The sequence below is a fragment of the Netta rufina genome, assembly GCF_964035555.1.
Source record: "Netta rufina genome assembly, chromosome: 5".
Taxonomy (NCBI): domain Eukaryota; kingdom Metazoa; phylum Chordata; class Aves; order Anseriformes; family Anatidae; genus Netta; species Netta rufina.
The window spans coordinates 11,781,270-11,797,597 of NC_140128.1; the positions used below are offsets into that span (position 1 = coordinate 11,781,270).

Here is a 16,328-nt window from a genome sequence, read left to right on the forward strand (position 1 = left end):
CAGGGCCCATCACCAGCACGGGGGGAGGCTGCGGGCAGCTTTTTTAGGGGAATAAAAGCTTTTTTTTTTATAGGAAGGTGCCAGGTGTCACCCCCCGGCACTGCTGCTCCCCCCTCGCTTAGCCCCGGCCCTCCTGAGGGACACTTGGCACGTGCCCAGCGCTCCCCCGGGGCGTGCTGGTGGTGATAGCCCCCAAATTGCCACCCCAAATAGCCTAATAGACCCCCCCCTCGTTGCCTTCCGCCCTCCAACAGGAGCCGTGCAGGGGGGCAGAGCATTTATTGGGGCCCCAGGCCCGGAGCTGATGGGGTGACTGGGGGCTGGGGGCTCTGCAGCACCCCAGGGGGCTGGGGGTTTGGGGGAGAGGAGGAGAGGGAGGGATGGGAAGGGGGAAAATGGGATGAGTGGGGTGGGGTGGGGTGGGGTGGGGTGGGATGGGATGGGATGGGATGGGATGGGATGGGATGGGATGGGATGGGATGGGATGGGATGGGATGGGATGGGATGGGAGGAGGGGAGGTGAAAGCAGGGAGAGAGGGAGGGACAAGGGAAGGAGGGAGGGAAGGGGAGGAGAGAAAAGGAGGCAGGAGAGGAGGAAAGGGGGAAGGATGGAGGGAAGGAGGGAGGAAAAAGGGACGGATGGGAAGGGAAGGGGGAAAGAGGGATGAAAGGAGGGAGACGAGAAGCAAGGAGAGGGAGAGGAGGGGAGGAAGGAGGGGACCATGCCCCCCATGGGGCAGGCATCAGGGCTGGGGGTCGCTGAGGCGCCCCATGAAGAGGGGGACTTCGCCGGCGTGGTCCCAGACGACGAAGAGGAAGGGCTGCAGCGCCTCCAGCAGCAGGGCTGTGCGGGCCACTGAGGTGGCCATGGCCCCCGCCGCCTCCACGCCGGCCTCGTCCAGCGCCAGCACGGCCCGGTGCTGCGCCGCGTCCACCGCCACCGCCGGGCCCCGCGCCAGCCCGCACAGCTCCGCATCCAGGAACAGCCCGTAGTCTGCGGCACCCGGCCTCAGCACGGACATGGGGACACGGGGAGGGGGACGTTTGGGGGCGTGGGGGACATCGGGGACCCCTCCCGGGTGTTATAGGGTCAGGTGACGGGGGGTGCCTTACCCATGTCGTGGACCAGGGCCACCACGTCCAGCGCGAGGTCGAGGTGCACGCGGGGCAGGGCGATGGCCATGGCGCGTGTCGGGGTGCTGGCTGCCCTCCGCAGCAGCGCCAGGAAGGTCGGGGGGTCCAGCGCCCGCTCCACGGCCCCCAGCGCCTCCGGGGCTCCCCGCGGCACCAGCACCACCAGGCTCAGCCCCTCGCTCAGCTCCAGCCGCCCCACCTGGGGGACGGAGCCTCGGGTCACCGCGGGGATGTTGGGGACATCCCACCCCAAATCCTGTGGGCTTGATGTCTGGGGGGGGGGTGGGTACCTGGACCTGCAGGCGGGAGTCGGTGAAGGAGGCCACGGGGTACTTCTTGCTGGTCATGGTGGGCACGGACACGGGCGGGAGGCCGTGGCGCAGGAAGGGCAGCGGCATCGTCTGCTTGGCCTTGAACGGTGTCTGCCAGCGGGCTGCGGGGACACGGGACCGTGGGGACAGGGCGTCGTGGGGACGGGGGGTCCCAGCAGGGCAACGACCACGCGAGCACCCTCAGAACCCAAAGAGCAGATCCCGGGTGGATGCCGGGCGGCAGCAGCATACCCTGGAAGTGCACGGCGCTGAGCAGCACCAGGCGCGGCTCGGGGGGCAGCTGTGCCAGCAGCTGGGGCAGGCGGCCGCGGGTGGCCTGGCGCACCCAGGCGTTGATGCGCTGCAGGTCCAGGCTCTCGTTGCCGCTCAGCTCCCGCGGCAGGGCCTCGTAGAAGCGCAGCGACTCGTTCAGGAAGCGGGGCCGCAGGGACAGGGCTGCGCAGCGGAGGGGCACGTCAGGAGGCTCTGCGTTTGCCCCCATCCTTGCCGCCCCCCCCCCGCTGGCACCCGGCTCACCTGGGTGGTGGAAGATCTGCGAGGCGGCCAGCAGCCCGGGCACGGTGGCCAGCTGCTGCAGGGCTCCGTGCACGCACTCCGACCCCGGTGGGTAGCCCAGGACGGCGGCCAAGCGCTCCTGGGTCTCACCCCGAGCACCTGCAGGCGACAGCGAGGCTCAGCGGGCACCCACAGCGGCACCCACGGGTGCCAGGCTGAGTGGCGGTGCCCACGGAGCCCCTCACCCAGCAGGAGGTGCGACAGCCCCAGGGCCACGTTGAGGGGGGAGAAGAGCAGGTTGGCGCCGGGCTCGGCCGCCTCCGCCATGTGCCGGTAGAAACGCACGGCGAAGGTGCCCAGGGCCTCGGCCACCGCCGCCCTCTGCGCCCCTGTGGGTGCCCCGCAGGCCTCGGGGGGGTCCTCGTCGCCGGGGCACGGCGGGGTGCTTGTGCTCAGGGTGCCGAAGGGATCCTCGGTGGTCCCGGGGGCTGCTCCTGCTGTGCTCCCGCTGGCGGTGGTCCTGGGCTCCTCGGGTGCTGGCCCTGGCTCCTGGGTGTCCAGGGGCTCCTTGCTCTCGAGGGTGACGTCCAGGGTGGGCTCCTCCTCGGGGCTGGGTGCAGGCGGGGACGGCGTCCCCACGTCCCCCAGAGGGGTTGGGGTGGGACGTGGGGACGCCGTCTGTGCCGGCTGCGGGGTGCCCAGGCTCAGCGTGCTGGGAGAAGCCTCCGGCGTGGGGACCTGGGCATGGGGACCCCGGTGAGGGCGGGCAGGGGGGCACCCGGGGGTGGGGAGCCCACGTCCCTGGGCCACACTTACCGGGGTGACAGCGGCAGAGGCTGCGGCCACCACCCACAGCAGGGGCAGGCAGAACCTCGCGGTGGCCATCCTGGTGGGCAAGCACTGGTCACGGCTCCGAAGGGCACCCGACGCCCCCACTCCAGCCCCCGTACCCACAAACCGTGTACCCCAACCCCCCCGAGCCCCCTGCCCAACATCCCCCAGCAGCCCTGGGCGACGGAGGAGGCCGCCCCCGTCCCACCTGGGTGCCGGCGGGGTGCTCCCCGAGTGTCCGGCCGGGCGCTGGGGGGAACTGGCCAGCCGCAGCCCCGCGTGGTTAAAGATTAAGGAGGGCGGGAGGCCGGGGAGGCTTCCCGTAAATCAGCCCCGGCGGAGGGAGGGTGCAGGGGGGGCTGAGGGCCGGGCTTGGCGGGGGCACCCGCGGTCAGAGGTGCCGACCCCACATCGCCCGGCCCACCCCACAGCGGCTGGAGGAGCTGCCCCCATCAGGGGGCACCCACTGGGAGCTGGGGTAGGGCAGCCTACCCACCCAACGACCCCTTTTCCGTGCCCCCCGAGGTGACAAGGGACAGCCCAGCCACCCAACGGCCCCATCTTTATGCCCCCCGAGGTGCCAAGGGGCAGCCCAGCCACCAATTGCCCCATCTGCCCCCCCTGGCCCCCATGTTCAGGGAGGGGCTACCGCCTCTTACCCCACCCCCAAAGGGGTGGCCTCGGGTGGGTCCCACCCCGAGGTGCCCAACGGGACACCCAGCACCCGGCACCTGGCACCCGGCACCGATGGCCATGAGCAGGAGGCTGGCAAGGGTGGGTGGGGGCACCGGGGGCGGCACGCTGGGTGCCCACCCCAATGGGGTGGGGGTCCCGGTACTGGGGTGCAGCGGGGCGGTATTTGGGGCAGGGGGTTGTGGGGGGTGCTGGTGGCATTTGGGGGGTGCTGGTCCCGAGGTGAGGGTGCGGGGGGGATCCTGGTGCTGGCGGGTGTCAGTGGGTGTCAGGGGGTGTCAGGGGGTGTCAGTGGGTGCCAGGGGGTGTCAGGGGGTGCGGTGCCAGGAGGGTCCCAATGCTGGGGGGTCCCAGTGGGTCCCAGTGCTGTGGGGTGGCAGCGGGTGCCATGGGGTGTCGGTGGGTGCCGTGGGGTGCCGGTGGGTGCCGGTGGGTGCTGACTTCCAGTTTCGTTTCCCCGTCGGGGCGTGTACTGGGGTGGCCCCACCCCTAATCTCGTTCCCCCCCCCCCGCAGGAGCTGGAGGAGGCGCGGCAGTGGAAGGGGGTCCGCGATCTGCAGCTGCTGGGGGGCGACGTGCTGCGCTGGGGGGGGCTGCTGCTGCCCGTGAGTGGGGGGCCTGGGGAGGGCCTGGGGGTGGGGAGGTCACGGGGGGGTCCTGGGGGAAGGGGGTTCTGGGGGTGTGGGGGGATACAGGGGAGGTCCTGGGGAGGGGGGGCTCAGGGGCGTGAGGGGTGCACAGGGGTGCCATGGGTGCGTGGGGGGTCCCAGGGTTTTTTGGGGTGCACAGGGGTCCTTGGGGACACGGCGGGGGGTGTCCTTATTGTGGGAAGCACTATGGGGGGGCTTCCCCTGGGGACACCGTGCAGACTGGGGGGGATGTGGGGGCACCCAGGGGGCTGTGGGTGGGGTTCCCACCCCCCCATGGGGCACACGGGGCTGCGGGTGCTCCGTGAGGGCTGTCCAGGGGGATCCCCTCCGTGCCTGGGCGGCACTGGGGGGCTGAGACGCCCCGCTTTGTGCCTCAGAACAACCCCCCCTACAACATGGGCGCCTTCCGCTTCGAGCTGGTCTTCTCCCCGCACCACCCGCTGGCCCCCCCCTGCGCCAGGCTCCTGACCAGCATCTACCACCCCGGCGTGGACAAGGACGGCCGCGTCTGCCAGCCCCTCACCTCCCTTCACTGCTGGCAGCACACCACCCGCGCCGTCCACGGTGGGTGCCGGGGGCTGGGGGGTGCCGGGGTGCGGAGGATCCGGGCGCTGACCCCCCCCAACCCCCCGTGTACCCCCCGCAGTGCTGCAGGACCTGCTGCTGCTGCTGGACCACCCCGACAGGGAGCGGGTGATGCGGCTGGAGCTGGCCCGCGAGCTGGGCGAGCAGCCCGAAACCTTCTGGCGGCGTGCAGAGGAGCACACCCGCAGCCACGCCGAGCCGCGGCCAGAGCCTCCCGGGTCCTGAGCTCAGCTCAGCACCCTGGCCCCCTCCCGAGCCCCCCCGGGGCCTGGGCATCGCCCCCACTCCATCCATAAAGTAATTAATTTATTCCCCCTGCTGCTTTGTCTCCGTGAGCCTTCAACATCATGGGGTCCCCAAAAAATAGAGACGAGGCCGGGCACTGCAAACCTTTACTGCCGGGGAGCCACGCAGGGGGACGAAGCGCTGGGGCGGGGAGCGGGGTGGGCGCTGGGGGCCGGGGAGGGGGCTCAGCGCTTCTTGGTCTTCACCAGCCCCTTGGCCACCAGGCTGCGGTACAGCTCCTGCACGTAGGTGTAGACGCACTTGGCGTCGGGCACCGCCAGCCGCAGCATGTCCTCCACGTCCAGCAGCGGGGCGCAGTCGGCCCGCGCCCTAAAATCACAGCATCGGAGTCATGAGGGTTGGGAAGACCCCAAAATCACCTGGCCCAACCGTCCCCTACCTCCGATTTCCCCACCAAACCCCGTCCCCAAGCACCACGTCCAGCCTCTCCTTGAACACCCCCAGGGACTGTGACCCCACCACCTCCCTGGGCAACCTGTCCCTACACCTCACTGCTGTTTCTGAGCAGAAATGTCCCGATTCCCACCCTGACCCTCCCCGTGGGGCCAAGTGCCACCATCCGGAGGGGACGGGGACGGGGACGCACTCACTCTGCGGTGGCGAAGGCCAGGGTGAAGTTGTGCCGGCGGTCCTGGGGCTGGAGGCTGCCGTAGTCGAAGGCGTCGGGGAAGAAGCTGTGGATGAGGGCGCAGAAGGCCAGGCCGCTGCCCCAGCTCCCCGTGAAGTTCTGGATGTCCACGTGCTGGGCGGGCAGGGGGGCGTCAGGGTGCCGGCAGCCCCCCCGGCCCCCCGCCCCGCCGCCCCTCACCTGGTAGCCGCGGGTCCTGGCGCGGCACCACTCCAGCAGCATGGCCTTCACCGAGCCGGCGCCCCCCGGGCGCTTCAGGTGCGGGGCCGGGCCCTTGGCTGCCCTATGGCCAACCCGCTCCGTGGGGCAGCGCACGGTGTCCCCCGTGGGTTCGTTTCCCTCACGGGGCCCTTCCCCAGCAGCCCCGTGCCCCACGTCCCCTGTGTCCCCCTCTGCCACATGCCCCATAACACCATTCCCTCCCCAACTACTTCACGCACCCCATTCCCCCCCAGCCACCCCATTGAGCCCCCACTGCCCCCTGTCCCCCCCCCCAGGCCCCACTCACCCTCCAAACTTCTCCAGGATGGCGCTGCGCCCCTGTGCCTTGGCACTCGCCCGTGGCCGCCCCACAGCCACAACCCTGGGGGGCGCCCGGTCCCGTGGCCCCCCTGGGGACGCAGCCCTGGGGACACAGGTGTGGCCACCGTGCGTGGGGACGGGGGCACCGCTGGGGGTGCCACCGATGGGGACAGCCGGGTTTTGGGGTCCCACCCCCCGGCTCTCACCTCTCGCTGCCTCCCGAGCCCTCAGCACCAGCTGTGGGGGAAATCAGAGGGGTCAGCGGGGTGGGAGGGGGCACCCCGCATGGGGACACCCCCTGGGGGCACCCTTGGGTGCAGGGTCCCAGGTTGAGGGGCATCCCTGGGCTGGGGACAGAGCCTATAGGGAGGGGATGTGGGGATCTGTAGGGGATCTATAGGGGATCTATAGGGGGCTCCAGTGTCCCTGCCCAGTACGGCCCTTACCTGTGGGGGATGTGGGGGACACAGGGGACAGGGGAGACGTAGGGGACATGGGGGATGTGGGAGAGAGGGGGGACGTGGGGCTGGCCGCCCCCTCGGTGCTGGGTGAGCAGGGGGGGAACTCAGGCCACAGCTCGTCCTCCTCGTCCTGCAGCCAGGTGGGCTCCTGCCGGGCACAGGCGGGGTGGCAGCGGGACGTGGCACCGCGTCCTGGCCCTCTGTCCCCTGTCCCCAGCTGTGCCACCCCGCTCGTGTCCCCTCTCACCTGCCGGCCCCGGGGGCCGCCTGCAGCCGCCGGCTCAGCCTTCTCCTCCGCCTCGGCCTCTCCCCCAGCAGCCGGTGCCGCTGGGGGCTCCTTCACCGCTGCCTCCCCATCGGCCTCGCCCCCGGCAGCCTCCGCTCCCCCGGCCTCGCTCCCGGCTCCTTTCGCAGCCTCCCCCTCGCCCCCATCCCTAGCGGCCTCCGTTGCCTTGGCCTCGTCCCCAGTGCCCTTTCCAGCCTCACTCCCAGTGCCCTTCGCTGCCTCCGCCTTGGCCTCACCCCCATCTTCTGCTCCTTTGGCCTCCCCCCCGTTATCCTTTGCAGCCTCCACCTTGGCCTCTACCCCATTATCCTTTGGTGCCTCCACCGTGGCCTCCCCCCCCCCACCCTCTTCTCCTTTGGCCTCCCCCCCGTTATCCTTCGCTGCCTCCACCTTGGCCTCCCCCCCAGCCTCCGCCGCCCCCCCGGGAGGCTGCGTGGGGTCCCCCATGTTGGGGGCAGTGGATTTGGGGTCTCCGGTGGCAGGGTCTCCATGGGGCTCCATGCCGCTGCTGCGGGGCCGCAGGGCTGTCAGCGGGGGGCTTGCTGTGCCCCCTCCCAGCCTCCCCCCCTGCCTCCCCCCACCCCGAGCTCTCCCCCACCCCATTGCCCCCTCTCCCCCCTATCCCCCCCATCCCAAACCCTGCCCCGTCCCCCTCCCGTCTTCCCCAAATCCTCTCCCCATTCCCCCTCCCAGCCTCCCCCTGGCCTCCCCCACCCCACCCCATCCCAATTCCTCTCCCCATCCCCTTCCCCGCTCCCCGACACCCCCGTCACCCCCCCAGATCCCTCCAGCCCCCAGCCCCCTGCCCCATATCCCCCCCCAGCCACCCTCACCGTCCTCCGGGCTCCGTCCCGGCCTCCCCAGCCCCGTCCCAGCCTCGGTGGCCCCGTCCCGGCCCCCGGTGCTATTTGAGCACCGCAGGTGCCGCCTTCAGTCAGCGGGGCCGGGGGGAGCGGGGGACATGCTGTGGGACGGGCGAGGAGGGGACACGGCCGCGTGGGTGGCAGCGGGATGGCCGGACGGGGGGACCAATGGGGACACAAGGGGACAGCGGTACCCCCATAGGGTTTGGGAAGGTCGGGGGGAGATGGTCTGGGGGGGACATGGGGGGAACACAGGGATGTGGGGGACACGGGGGGACACAAGGACAATGGGTACAGGGGGGATATGGGGCACATGGGGGGGTCACAGGTGTGGGACATGGGGACATGGGGACATTGGGGGGACATAGGGACCATGGACACATGAGGGGACATGGGGAACATGGAGTGCACAGGCACATGGGGGACACGGGGGACACAAGGAGGGGGCAGTGGGGACATTGGGGGGGACATGGGGGATATGGGGCACGTGGGGGGACATGGAGGGAGACAGGGGGACAGGGGGGACACAGGGGAATGTGGTGGGACATTGGGGACACAGATGCATGGGGAGACATTGAGGGACATGGGGAACATGGGGGACATTGGGAGGACGGGGGGACATGAGGGGACATGGGGGGACATTTGGGACATGGGGGAACATTGGAGGCACGTTGGAGGACATGGGGAACATGGGGGACATTGGGGGGACATGGGGGGGGACGTGAGGGGACATGGGGACATGTGGGGACATGAGGGGACATGTGGGACTTTAGGAACTTGGGGGGACACTGGGGACATGTGGAGACATTGGGGGGACATGAGGGGACATTGGGGAGACACTGGGGGGACATTTGGGCCATTGGGGGCACACTGGTGACATTTGGGACACTGGGGCCCAGCCCCACACGCGGGGGCCGAGCGCCGACCCCGTCCCCGTGGGGCTGAGGGCGAGCAGCGCGACTCCCCTCCCGCTTCACCTCCCCGCGCCCCGCCCCTCGATCCCCGCCCTCTCATTGGCCGGGCCGCGCGCCAGTCCCTCCCCTCCCGGCTCCGATTGGCCGGCGGGGCGGCGGCGGGGCGGGGCGGGGCGGCGTGCGGGCGGAAGCGCGTGGGGCGGCCGCTTCCCGCCGGGGGCCGCCATGGACCCGCTGCGGGCCCAGCAGCTGGCGGCGGAGCTGGAGGTGGACATGATGGCAGACATGTACAGCCGGTGAGGGGGCTGGGGGGCCTGGGGGGTCCTGGAGGGGCTTAGGGGGGCTGAGGGGTCCTGGAGGGGGCTGAGGGGTCCTGGGGGGTTAGGGATTGGGGGGGGTTGAGGGGTTCTGGGGGGTCCTGGGGGGGCTGGGGAGGGGGTTTTGGGGGGGGGGGCTGGGGTTGGGGGGGGCTTGGGGGGCCTGGGGGGGCTCAGGCGAGCTGGGGAGGGGGCTGGGGGGCTAGGGATTGAGGGGGGAGTTGGAGGTTTTAGGGGGTCTTGGGGGGGCTGGGGATTGGGGAGCCTGGGAATGGGGGGCGGCTGGGGGTGCTGAGGGGGGCTGGGGGGGTCCTGGGGGGGCTGAGGGGGTCCTGAGGGTCCGGGGGGGGCTTGGGGGTCCTGAGGGTGCATGGGGATTGGGGAGGGGTTGGGGGTCCTCATAGGGTCAGGGATGAGGGAGCTGGGGGTCCTGGGGGGGACTGAGGGGGGCTGGGGGAGCTGGGGGGCTGCAGGGAGTTAGGGGGTCTTGGAGGGGCTAGGGAATGGGGGGGGGGCTGAGAGGCCCGAGTCAGGGGACACTGGGGGGGCTGGGAGGGAATTGGGGGAGCTGGGGGCCCTGGGAGGCTCTAAGGGTCTTGGGGGTCTTTGGGGAGACCTCATTTAGGGGATACTGGGGGGACTGGGGAGGAATCTGGGGGAGCTGGGGGTCCTGGAGGGGCTGCGGGGTTCTGGAGAATGGGGGGGTCCTGAGAGGATTTGGGTGTGCCTGGGGAATAGGGGGGGCTGTGAACACTGGAGGTGCCTGAGGGATTGGGGGGGGCTGCTGGGGAACTGCCTGTGTCTGGGGGGGCACAGGGGGTGCTGGGGGGGCACAGGGGGCACTGGGGCACGTGGCGGGGCTGTGACAGCGCGGTGCCACGCAGGATGACGCAGGCGTGCCACCGCAAGTGCGTCCCCCCCCACTACAAGGAGCCCGAGCTGTCCAAGGGCGAGAGCGTGTGCCTGGACCGCTGCGTGGCCAAGTACCTGGACGTCCACGAGAGGATGGGCAAGAAGCTGACGGAGCTGTCGCTGCAGGACGAGGAGCTCCTCAAGCGCATGCAGCAGGGCACGGGCACCGCCTGACCCCCCCCTTTGTGTGCGTGTCCCCCCCCTCCCCTTCCCCCATTAATAAACTGGAGGCTTTGGGGCCAGCTGGCTGCTCGCCTCGCCCCCCAAACACACCCTGCGCTGTTTTGTCAAGGGTTCGTGCCCCAAATCTGGCTGTGGGACGGGGGGTGGCCCCCCCTGGTGTCCCCCCAGAGCCATGTCCTTGAGGGGGGCACCCGCCGTGCCCCCAGCCCCACCCATGTAATCTGGGATTAGGCAGAGCCGGGCTGAGCCCCTCCTAATCCCCTGTGGGGTGGGGACGGGGCGCTGCCGGCCCCCGGGGGCTTGGGGGGGAGGGAAACACTAGGGGATGGCTAGGAAAGACCCTACAGGGACACACAGGGAAATAGGGCAGGCAGAGAGGGACACCTGCACAGGGACGACCCCAAAACACCTACACGGGGACACCTGCAGGGGAATAACCCCAATACACCACACCTGGGCAGGGAAAACCCTAATACACCCACACAGGGACAGGGACGACCCCAAAACACCAACAGGGACGCTTTGGGGGGGGAGATACCTGACCAGACACCTACATGGGGAAACTGGGACAAGAAACTGGGAGAGAAAACCCCCGGAGAAGAACCCTGGCCCTGAGAGACCCCAGAAGAGGGGCGGCCGGTCCCGACCCCGTCCGTCTGTCTGTCCGTGCCGTGCTGCAGCGAGCCGTGCGTGCGCCGTGGCGCCCTGCGGGCCGGCGGCGGTGCCGGGGCCATCAATATTTCACGAGCAGAGAGCGCGCCGTGACCTGGAAAGGCAGCGCCGCAGCCAGCCGGGCCCCAGGCTCCCAAAATAAGACCATTTTTAATAAATAATTCCCAACCGCTCGCTGCCTGCGGGGGGGGGTTTGTTCAGGGCGGGTGGAGGGCCGAGTCCTGGGGACCCCCCCCCTGCTCCAGGTGCCCCCAGCAGCTCGGGGAAACCCAGGGGGACCCCCCCGGGGACGAGGAGGGGTCCGGGTGCCCCCCAAATGGGGCCGAGCCCCCCCCCAGAGGGTGGGCTCAGAGGGTGGGCAGGAGCAGGGCCAGCAGGGGCAGGAGGGCAGGGGCCAGGCGCGGGGCCGCAGCCAAGGGGACGTCGTCCTCGGGGGGGCCGCGGGAGTCACGGGACGGGGGGGGCGGCCGGGGCTGGGACCCCCGCAGGTCGTGAGGGGGCAGCCCGTCGCGATAGAAGGCGGAGGGCGGCGCGGCGGGCAGGGTGCCGGGGCGGCCCAGCGCCCGCCCGGGGGTGCCCACTACGGCCACCGCACCGCCACCACCGCCACCCTCGTCCTTCTCCTCCTCCTCGTCCTCCTCCTCGTCCTCGTCCTCCTCGGGGCAGCCGTCGAAGTCTTGTGGCCGCAGGTGGCGCAGGTCGGTGCCGCGGCGCTGCGGGGGGCTGGCGCAGGGCACGGGCGAGCTGGAGACGCGGGTGCGGCGGAACCAGGCCCAGAGCGGGCGCGCGCGGCAGTCGCAGGCCCAGGGGTTGGCGTTGAGGCGCAGGAACTGCAGGGCGGGCAGGGCGGCCAGCGGGTCCCCGGGCAGCGCCGCCAGGCTGTTGTTGAACAGGTAGAGGATGGTGAGGCGCGACAGCCCGCGGAAGGCGCGGCGGTGCACGGCGGCCAGGCGGTTGGCGTGCAGCAGCAGGCGGTCCAGGCTGGGCAGCCCCCGAAAAACGCCCTCCGACAGCGCCCGCACACGGTTCCCGTGCAGGAAGAGGTGGCTCAGGTTGGCCAGGTCGGCGAAGAGGTCATCCTGTGGGGGGGGGAGAAAGGGCGTGGGTGCTGGGGGCACTTTTGGGGACCTGTCCCAGCCCCACGGGCACCATGCATCACCTTGACCTCCTCCCATCCATGCTCCATGGGCATCCCTCATCTCCCTGCCCCAGTTCCTGATCCATGGACATCAGATATCCCTCATCTCCATATCCCTGCCCCGCGGGCATCCCTCATCTTTGTCCCATGTCCCCATCCTTCAGCCCCCTCCCCATCCTCGCTCCATGGGCACCACCAAGACTTCCACATCCCGTTGGTGCCCCACCTCACACCCCATCCCTGCACCCCCATCCCCACCCATCACCCTGCCCCGTGGGCACCCAGCAGAAGGCCCCGTGCCCCACCAGCCTCCCCAAACCCTGCTCCAACGCCCGCCCCACAGCCACCCCCTTCCCCCCAGCCCCACGGGGCCACCTCCGGCGGCGCTGCCCCGGGTCCCTGCCCGAGCGCAGGCGGACCTGGAGGTAGAGCAGCCCGTTCTCCTGCAGGTAGAGGTACTGGAGGCTGTGGAGGCCACGGAAGATGCCGCTGGGCAGGCTGGCCAGCTGGCACCGGTAGAGGTGCAGGGCCTGGAGGCGCCGGAGGCCGTGGAAGGTGTCGGGCGCCAGGACGCGGAGGTGAGGGTTGTCACCCAGGTCGAGCTCCTCGAGGGCGGGCAGGTGGCGGAAGGTGCCCGGCTGGATGGAGGAGATGTTGTTGGAGTAGAGCCAGAGGGTGACGGTGCTGGGCCCGAAGGTGCCCGCCCGCAGCGCCCTGATGACGTTGTTCTGCAGGAAGAGGCGGCGGGCGCCGGGCGGGAGCCCCGCGGGCACCGAGGAGAAGTTGTTGGCCTGGCAGCTGACGGTGGGCGGCGAGACGTAGCACGTGCAGAGCGCAGGGCAGGCGGGTGCCCCGCCGGGCACCCACGCCAGCACCACCAGCAGCAGGGCCGCCAGGCGCCCGCCTGCGGGCACAGTGGGGCATCAGCCCGGGGGCACGGCCCGGGGCAGCGCCCCGAAGCCCCCAGCCCAGCCCCGCACACCCACTGCCCCGCACGGTGCCCGGAGCACCCCGCGGCACCCCGGGGAGGGCACCCCCAGGAGCACCCCAGGGCGCGGGCTGCCTACGGGCTCTCTCTGGCCCCAGGAGCTCCATGGGGCCGTGCCCACCCCGAATGGCCGTGCTCATCCCAAATGAGCAAGCTCATCCCATAAGGCTGTGCCCACCCCATAAGGCCGTGCCCACCCCATATGGCTGTGCCCACCCTTGGGTCACGCACCCAAGGCGCCCTCCATGGCCATGCCCACACTCCCCTAGGAGCCCTGTGGGGCCGTGCCCATCCCAGAGGGCCAAGATCCCATAGGAGCCCCTGGGGCCATGCCCACGACCTTTTTATAGGCCCACGCACCCCAAGAGCTCCACACCCACCCCGCACAACCCCGCTGCCCCAGGAGCTCCTCGGGCCATACCCAGGCTCACGATCCCATCAGAACCTCAATGCGCACCCCACACCCCGGGGCACCCCAAGGAGCCCTCGGGGCGCCCCTCACCGTCCTCACACCCCCATTCCCGTGGGGTCCGGCCCCCCCCGGGGGGGTGATGCCCCCCATGCGCGCCCCCGGCGGCAGGGCGGCGCCACGTGCACGCGTGCCGCGGCCACGTGCGGGGCAAGGCACGCGTGGGCGCGGGCTGACGCGCGCACCGGTGACACGCGTCGCCGCCGCTCCGGGTGCGTTTGCGCCCCCGTGTCCCCCCCCCCCTCTCCCTTTCCTCGTCCCCCATATCGGTCCCCCCCCCTCGGGTGCAACCCGAGAGCCTCATCCATAATTCAGCCCCGCGGCCTGGCCCCGGGCCCGGAGAGGTGGAGATGGGGAGGGGGGGGGGGGGGAGAGTTTTTCTTTTTTTCTTTTTTTTTTTTTTTAGGGGAAGGGGGGAAGCGCGGAGCTGCCTCCACCGGGGGATGGGAGGCGGCTCTGTGTGTGTGTGTGTGTGTGTGTGCGTGTGCGTGTGCCCCCCCCCGGTACACGGAGAAGGGGGGGACGACGACGAGGAGGCGTCCGGCGCAGCTGCTCGGCGCCGCCCCCCTCCTCCGGCGCCCCGTGCCGGCGTGCGCCCCCCCGTCGCCCCCCTCCCGCGCCCCATCTGTCACTCCCCCTCGCCGCGGGCTGACTCAGTTTAGCGCTGAAGTCACCGGCTCCCGGGCACCGCTCCCCGTGCCAAACGCTCCCCCCCCCCCCCAAACCCACCCCCCCGTCCCGCTTCCCTTCCCCGAGCGCTGCGCCCCCCCCCCCGGGCACCCACCCGCGGGGTACCCGAGCCCCCGAGGTGCCGCGGGGGGGTTGTGGGGTCTCAGGACTCCGGCTGGCCCCGCGCCCTAAATGCGCCCCGCGCCCTTATCGGGGTGCCCCCGGCCCCCCCCGGCTCCCCCTGAGGGCTCCCCCCCGAGGGGGCGCACCCCGGAGTGCTCCTGGCACCCACAGCGCGCACCCCGGGGGTGGGGGGGGGGGCGCACGGCACCCGCAGCGCACCCCGGGCACCCTTGGGTGCCCCCGGGCTCCCCGCTCACCCCGGGCCCCCCCGCCCCGAGCCGTGCGCTCGGGGCTCACCCCGACAACCTCGGGGTCCCCCAAAATCCTGAGCTGCGCCCCCTCGACGTCCCCGCGGCCACCGGGAGGAGGGGAGGGGGGGGCGGGGGTCCCGGGGCACCCCTGAGCCGGGCCGTGCGCCCCCCCCCGCGGCGGGTCCCTGCCCCCGGCCCGCCCCACGCCTACCTTGGGGCAGGTCCCGAGCCGTCGGGGGCAGCATGGTGGGGGCGGCCGGGACCGGGAGCGGGCGCTCAGGCACTGCCCGGTGCACGGGAGCTCATGGCCGGGACCGGGGGGGGGGGCTGCGCGCCCCCCCTTACCCCCCGTTACGCCGCCGGCAGCGCCCACCGCCCCCAGCGCCGCCGCCGCCCCGGGGCATGGCACGGGTGGGCACGGCTGGGCACGGGTGGGCACGGCTGGGCTCGGTTCTCCCCGCGGCTCCCGGAGGGGCTGAGCCGTGCCCGGTGCCGCGCCTTATCCCGGGGCGGCCCCGCTCCGCCCCCCTCGGTTTAACCCTTCCCCGGCCGGGCCGGGCCGTCCCGTTAAGCCTCGGGGGGGGGGGACACGCCACGGGGGGCGCGCACACCCACGCGGGACGCGCCCACCCGCGGGGGGCAAAAGGGGGACACGCGGGGACAAGGGGAGGCGCAGAGGGTGGGCGGTGCCCGCTGGGGGTGCGGGACACGGGGGGGGGGCCCACTCGGGACGCGGGGACTCGCGAGTGGGTGCGGCGAGAGTGGGCGCGGGGGGGGCGCACGGCGGAGGAGCCTCCCCGGGGTTTGGGGACTCGCCGCGGGGGTCCTGGGGAGGTCGGAGGGGACGTCCCGAGCGCGGGGCACGGGGGGACAGCCGGGAGGGGGGGCTCGGGAGGTGGCCTCGCTCCGTCCCCACGGCCACGCGGGACCGTGGCGCTGTCCGCGGTGCCGGAGCGGGCGCTGTCCGCGGTGCCAGCCTGGGTGTTGGGTGGCTCCTGCGCCACCGGGGTGTCCCGTGTGTGTGTGTGTCCCTCCCTCCCTCCCTCCCTCCTTCCCGGTGTGGGGTGCCAGCGGCCCCACGGGTGGGGAGGGGCACGCGTGGCCGTGCCAGGCTGCGGCGGCACAATCTGGCACCCGCCGTGTTTGCGGTGCCGTCTCCGGCGCGGCTCCCGGCGAGCGAAATATCACAAGCTGGAGAGACAGACGCTGGCGGGGAGCGGTGGGCGTCGCGGGCGGCACGGGGCTGACTCAGGGGCTGCCATCCGCTCGCTGTCCCCCCCCCCTAATTGGGTGTCCCCCTCCCCTAATCGTGTCCCCCTCCCCAAATTCCCCAGCGCGGCCCCCACGGTCTCTCCCGTCCCGCAGGGAGCCGGGCACCCCATTGTGCCAAGGGTTGTCCCCGTCCTATAGGCCTGTAGGGTGCCTGTAGGGTGCCTGTAGGGTGCCTGTAGGGCGCTGGGGGTGTGTGGGGTGTGGTGGGGGCACCCACCCGTGGGGGCATGGCGTGGGGACACGGGGACAGGCCCCTGGTGACCCTATAAGGCCTAGGGACAGGGATAGGGTGGCAATGGGGTGGCGGGCGGGTAGGGATGGTCAATGAGGGATTGGGGTGGAGGCCGGACAGACGGACGGGTGGGGAGGGGAGGGCAGGCAGGAGGTGCTGGGGGGGGCGGGGGGGGCGCAGTGACATCGGGGGGCGGCTGAGCAGCGGGACAGATGTCGGGGTGAATGGGTGGCTGGACGGACAGACAGGGGGGGCCAGGTGGTGCTGGCCGGACAGACGGACGGCTGGGTGCTGAGCAGCTGAATGGAGCCGCGGGGGGGGCGAGGGGGGTTGAGTGGCCGGGTGAGGGATGAATGGAGCTGGGGGGGCGCGCACACACACACACACACACACACACACACA

General features: G+C 71.7%; 5 protein-coding genes across 5 annotated transcripts; 2 read left to right on the top strand and 3 right to left on the bottom strand.

Moving 5' to 3' along the window:
• Positions 1-497: 497 nt before the first annotated feature.
• Positions 498-2,846, bottom strand: SERPING1 (serpin family G member 1; the record flags this gene model as incomplete). Its single annotated transcript, XM_084287257.1, has 7 exons — positions 498-994; positions 1,114-1,333; positions 1,425-1,567; positions 1,698-1,901; positions 1,983-2,120; positions 2,207-2,699; positions 2,778-2,846. The coding sequence occupies 7 exons, from the start codon at positions 2,844-2,846 to the stop codon at positions 744-746; spliced, it is 1,518 nt and encodes a 505-aa protein (XP_084143383.1). The 3' UTR covers positions 498-743.
• A 638-nt stretch (positions 2,847-3,484) lies between these two features.
• Positions 3,485-5,029, top strand: UBE2L6 (ubiquitin conjugating enzyme E2 L6). Its single transcript, XM_084287388.1, has 4 exons — positions 3,485-3,566; positions 4,001-4,090; positions 4,513-4,699; positions 4,782-5,029. Exons 1-4 carry the CDS (start codon positions 3,540-3,542, stop codon positions 4,943-4,945), a joined length of 468 nt encoding a protein of 155 aa, XP_084143514.1. The 5' UTR covers positions 3,485-3,539; the 3' UTR covers positions 4,946-5,029.
• Positions 5,030-5,140: 111 nt separating this feature from the next.
• On the bottom strand, positions 5,141-8,927 carry SMTNL1 (smoothelin like 1; the record flags this gene model as incomplete). The annotated part of the gene is made up of 8 exons (XM_084287258.1): positions 5,141-5,335; positions 5,617-5,768; positions 5,835-5,937; positions 6,163-6,279; positions 6,383-6,413; positions 6,623-6,785; positions 6,885-7,431; positions 8,764-8,927. 8 exons carry the CDS (start codon positions 8,925-8,927, stop codon positions 5,191-5,193), a joined length of 1,422 nt encoding a protein of 473 aa, XP_084143384.1. The 3' UTR covers positions 5,141-5,190.
• On the top strand, positions 8,846-10,201 carry TIMM10 (translocase of inner mitochondrial membrane 10). Its single transcript, XM_084287244.1, has 2 exons — positions 8,846-8,996; positions 9,902-10,201. The coding sequence occupies exons 1-2, from the start codon at positions 8,926-8,928 to the stop codon at positions 10,101-10,103; spliced, it is 273 nt and encodes a 90-aa protein (XP_084143370.1). The 5' UTR covers positions 8,846-8,925; the 3' UTR covers positions 10,104-10,201.
• A 930-nt stretch (positions 10,202-11,131) lies between these two features.
• RTN4RL2 (reticulon 4 receptor like 2) lies at positions 11,132-14,667 on the bottom strand (the record flags this gene model as incomplete). Its single annotated transcript, XM_084286887.1, has 3 exons — positions 11,132-11,863; positions 12,342-12,826; positions 14,634-14,667. The coding sequence occupies 3 exons, from the start codon at positions 14,665-14,667 to the stop codon at positions 11,132-11,134; spliced, it is 1,251 nt and encodes a 416-aa protein (XP_084143013.1).
• Positions 14,668-16,328: the final 1,661 nt, after the last annotated feature.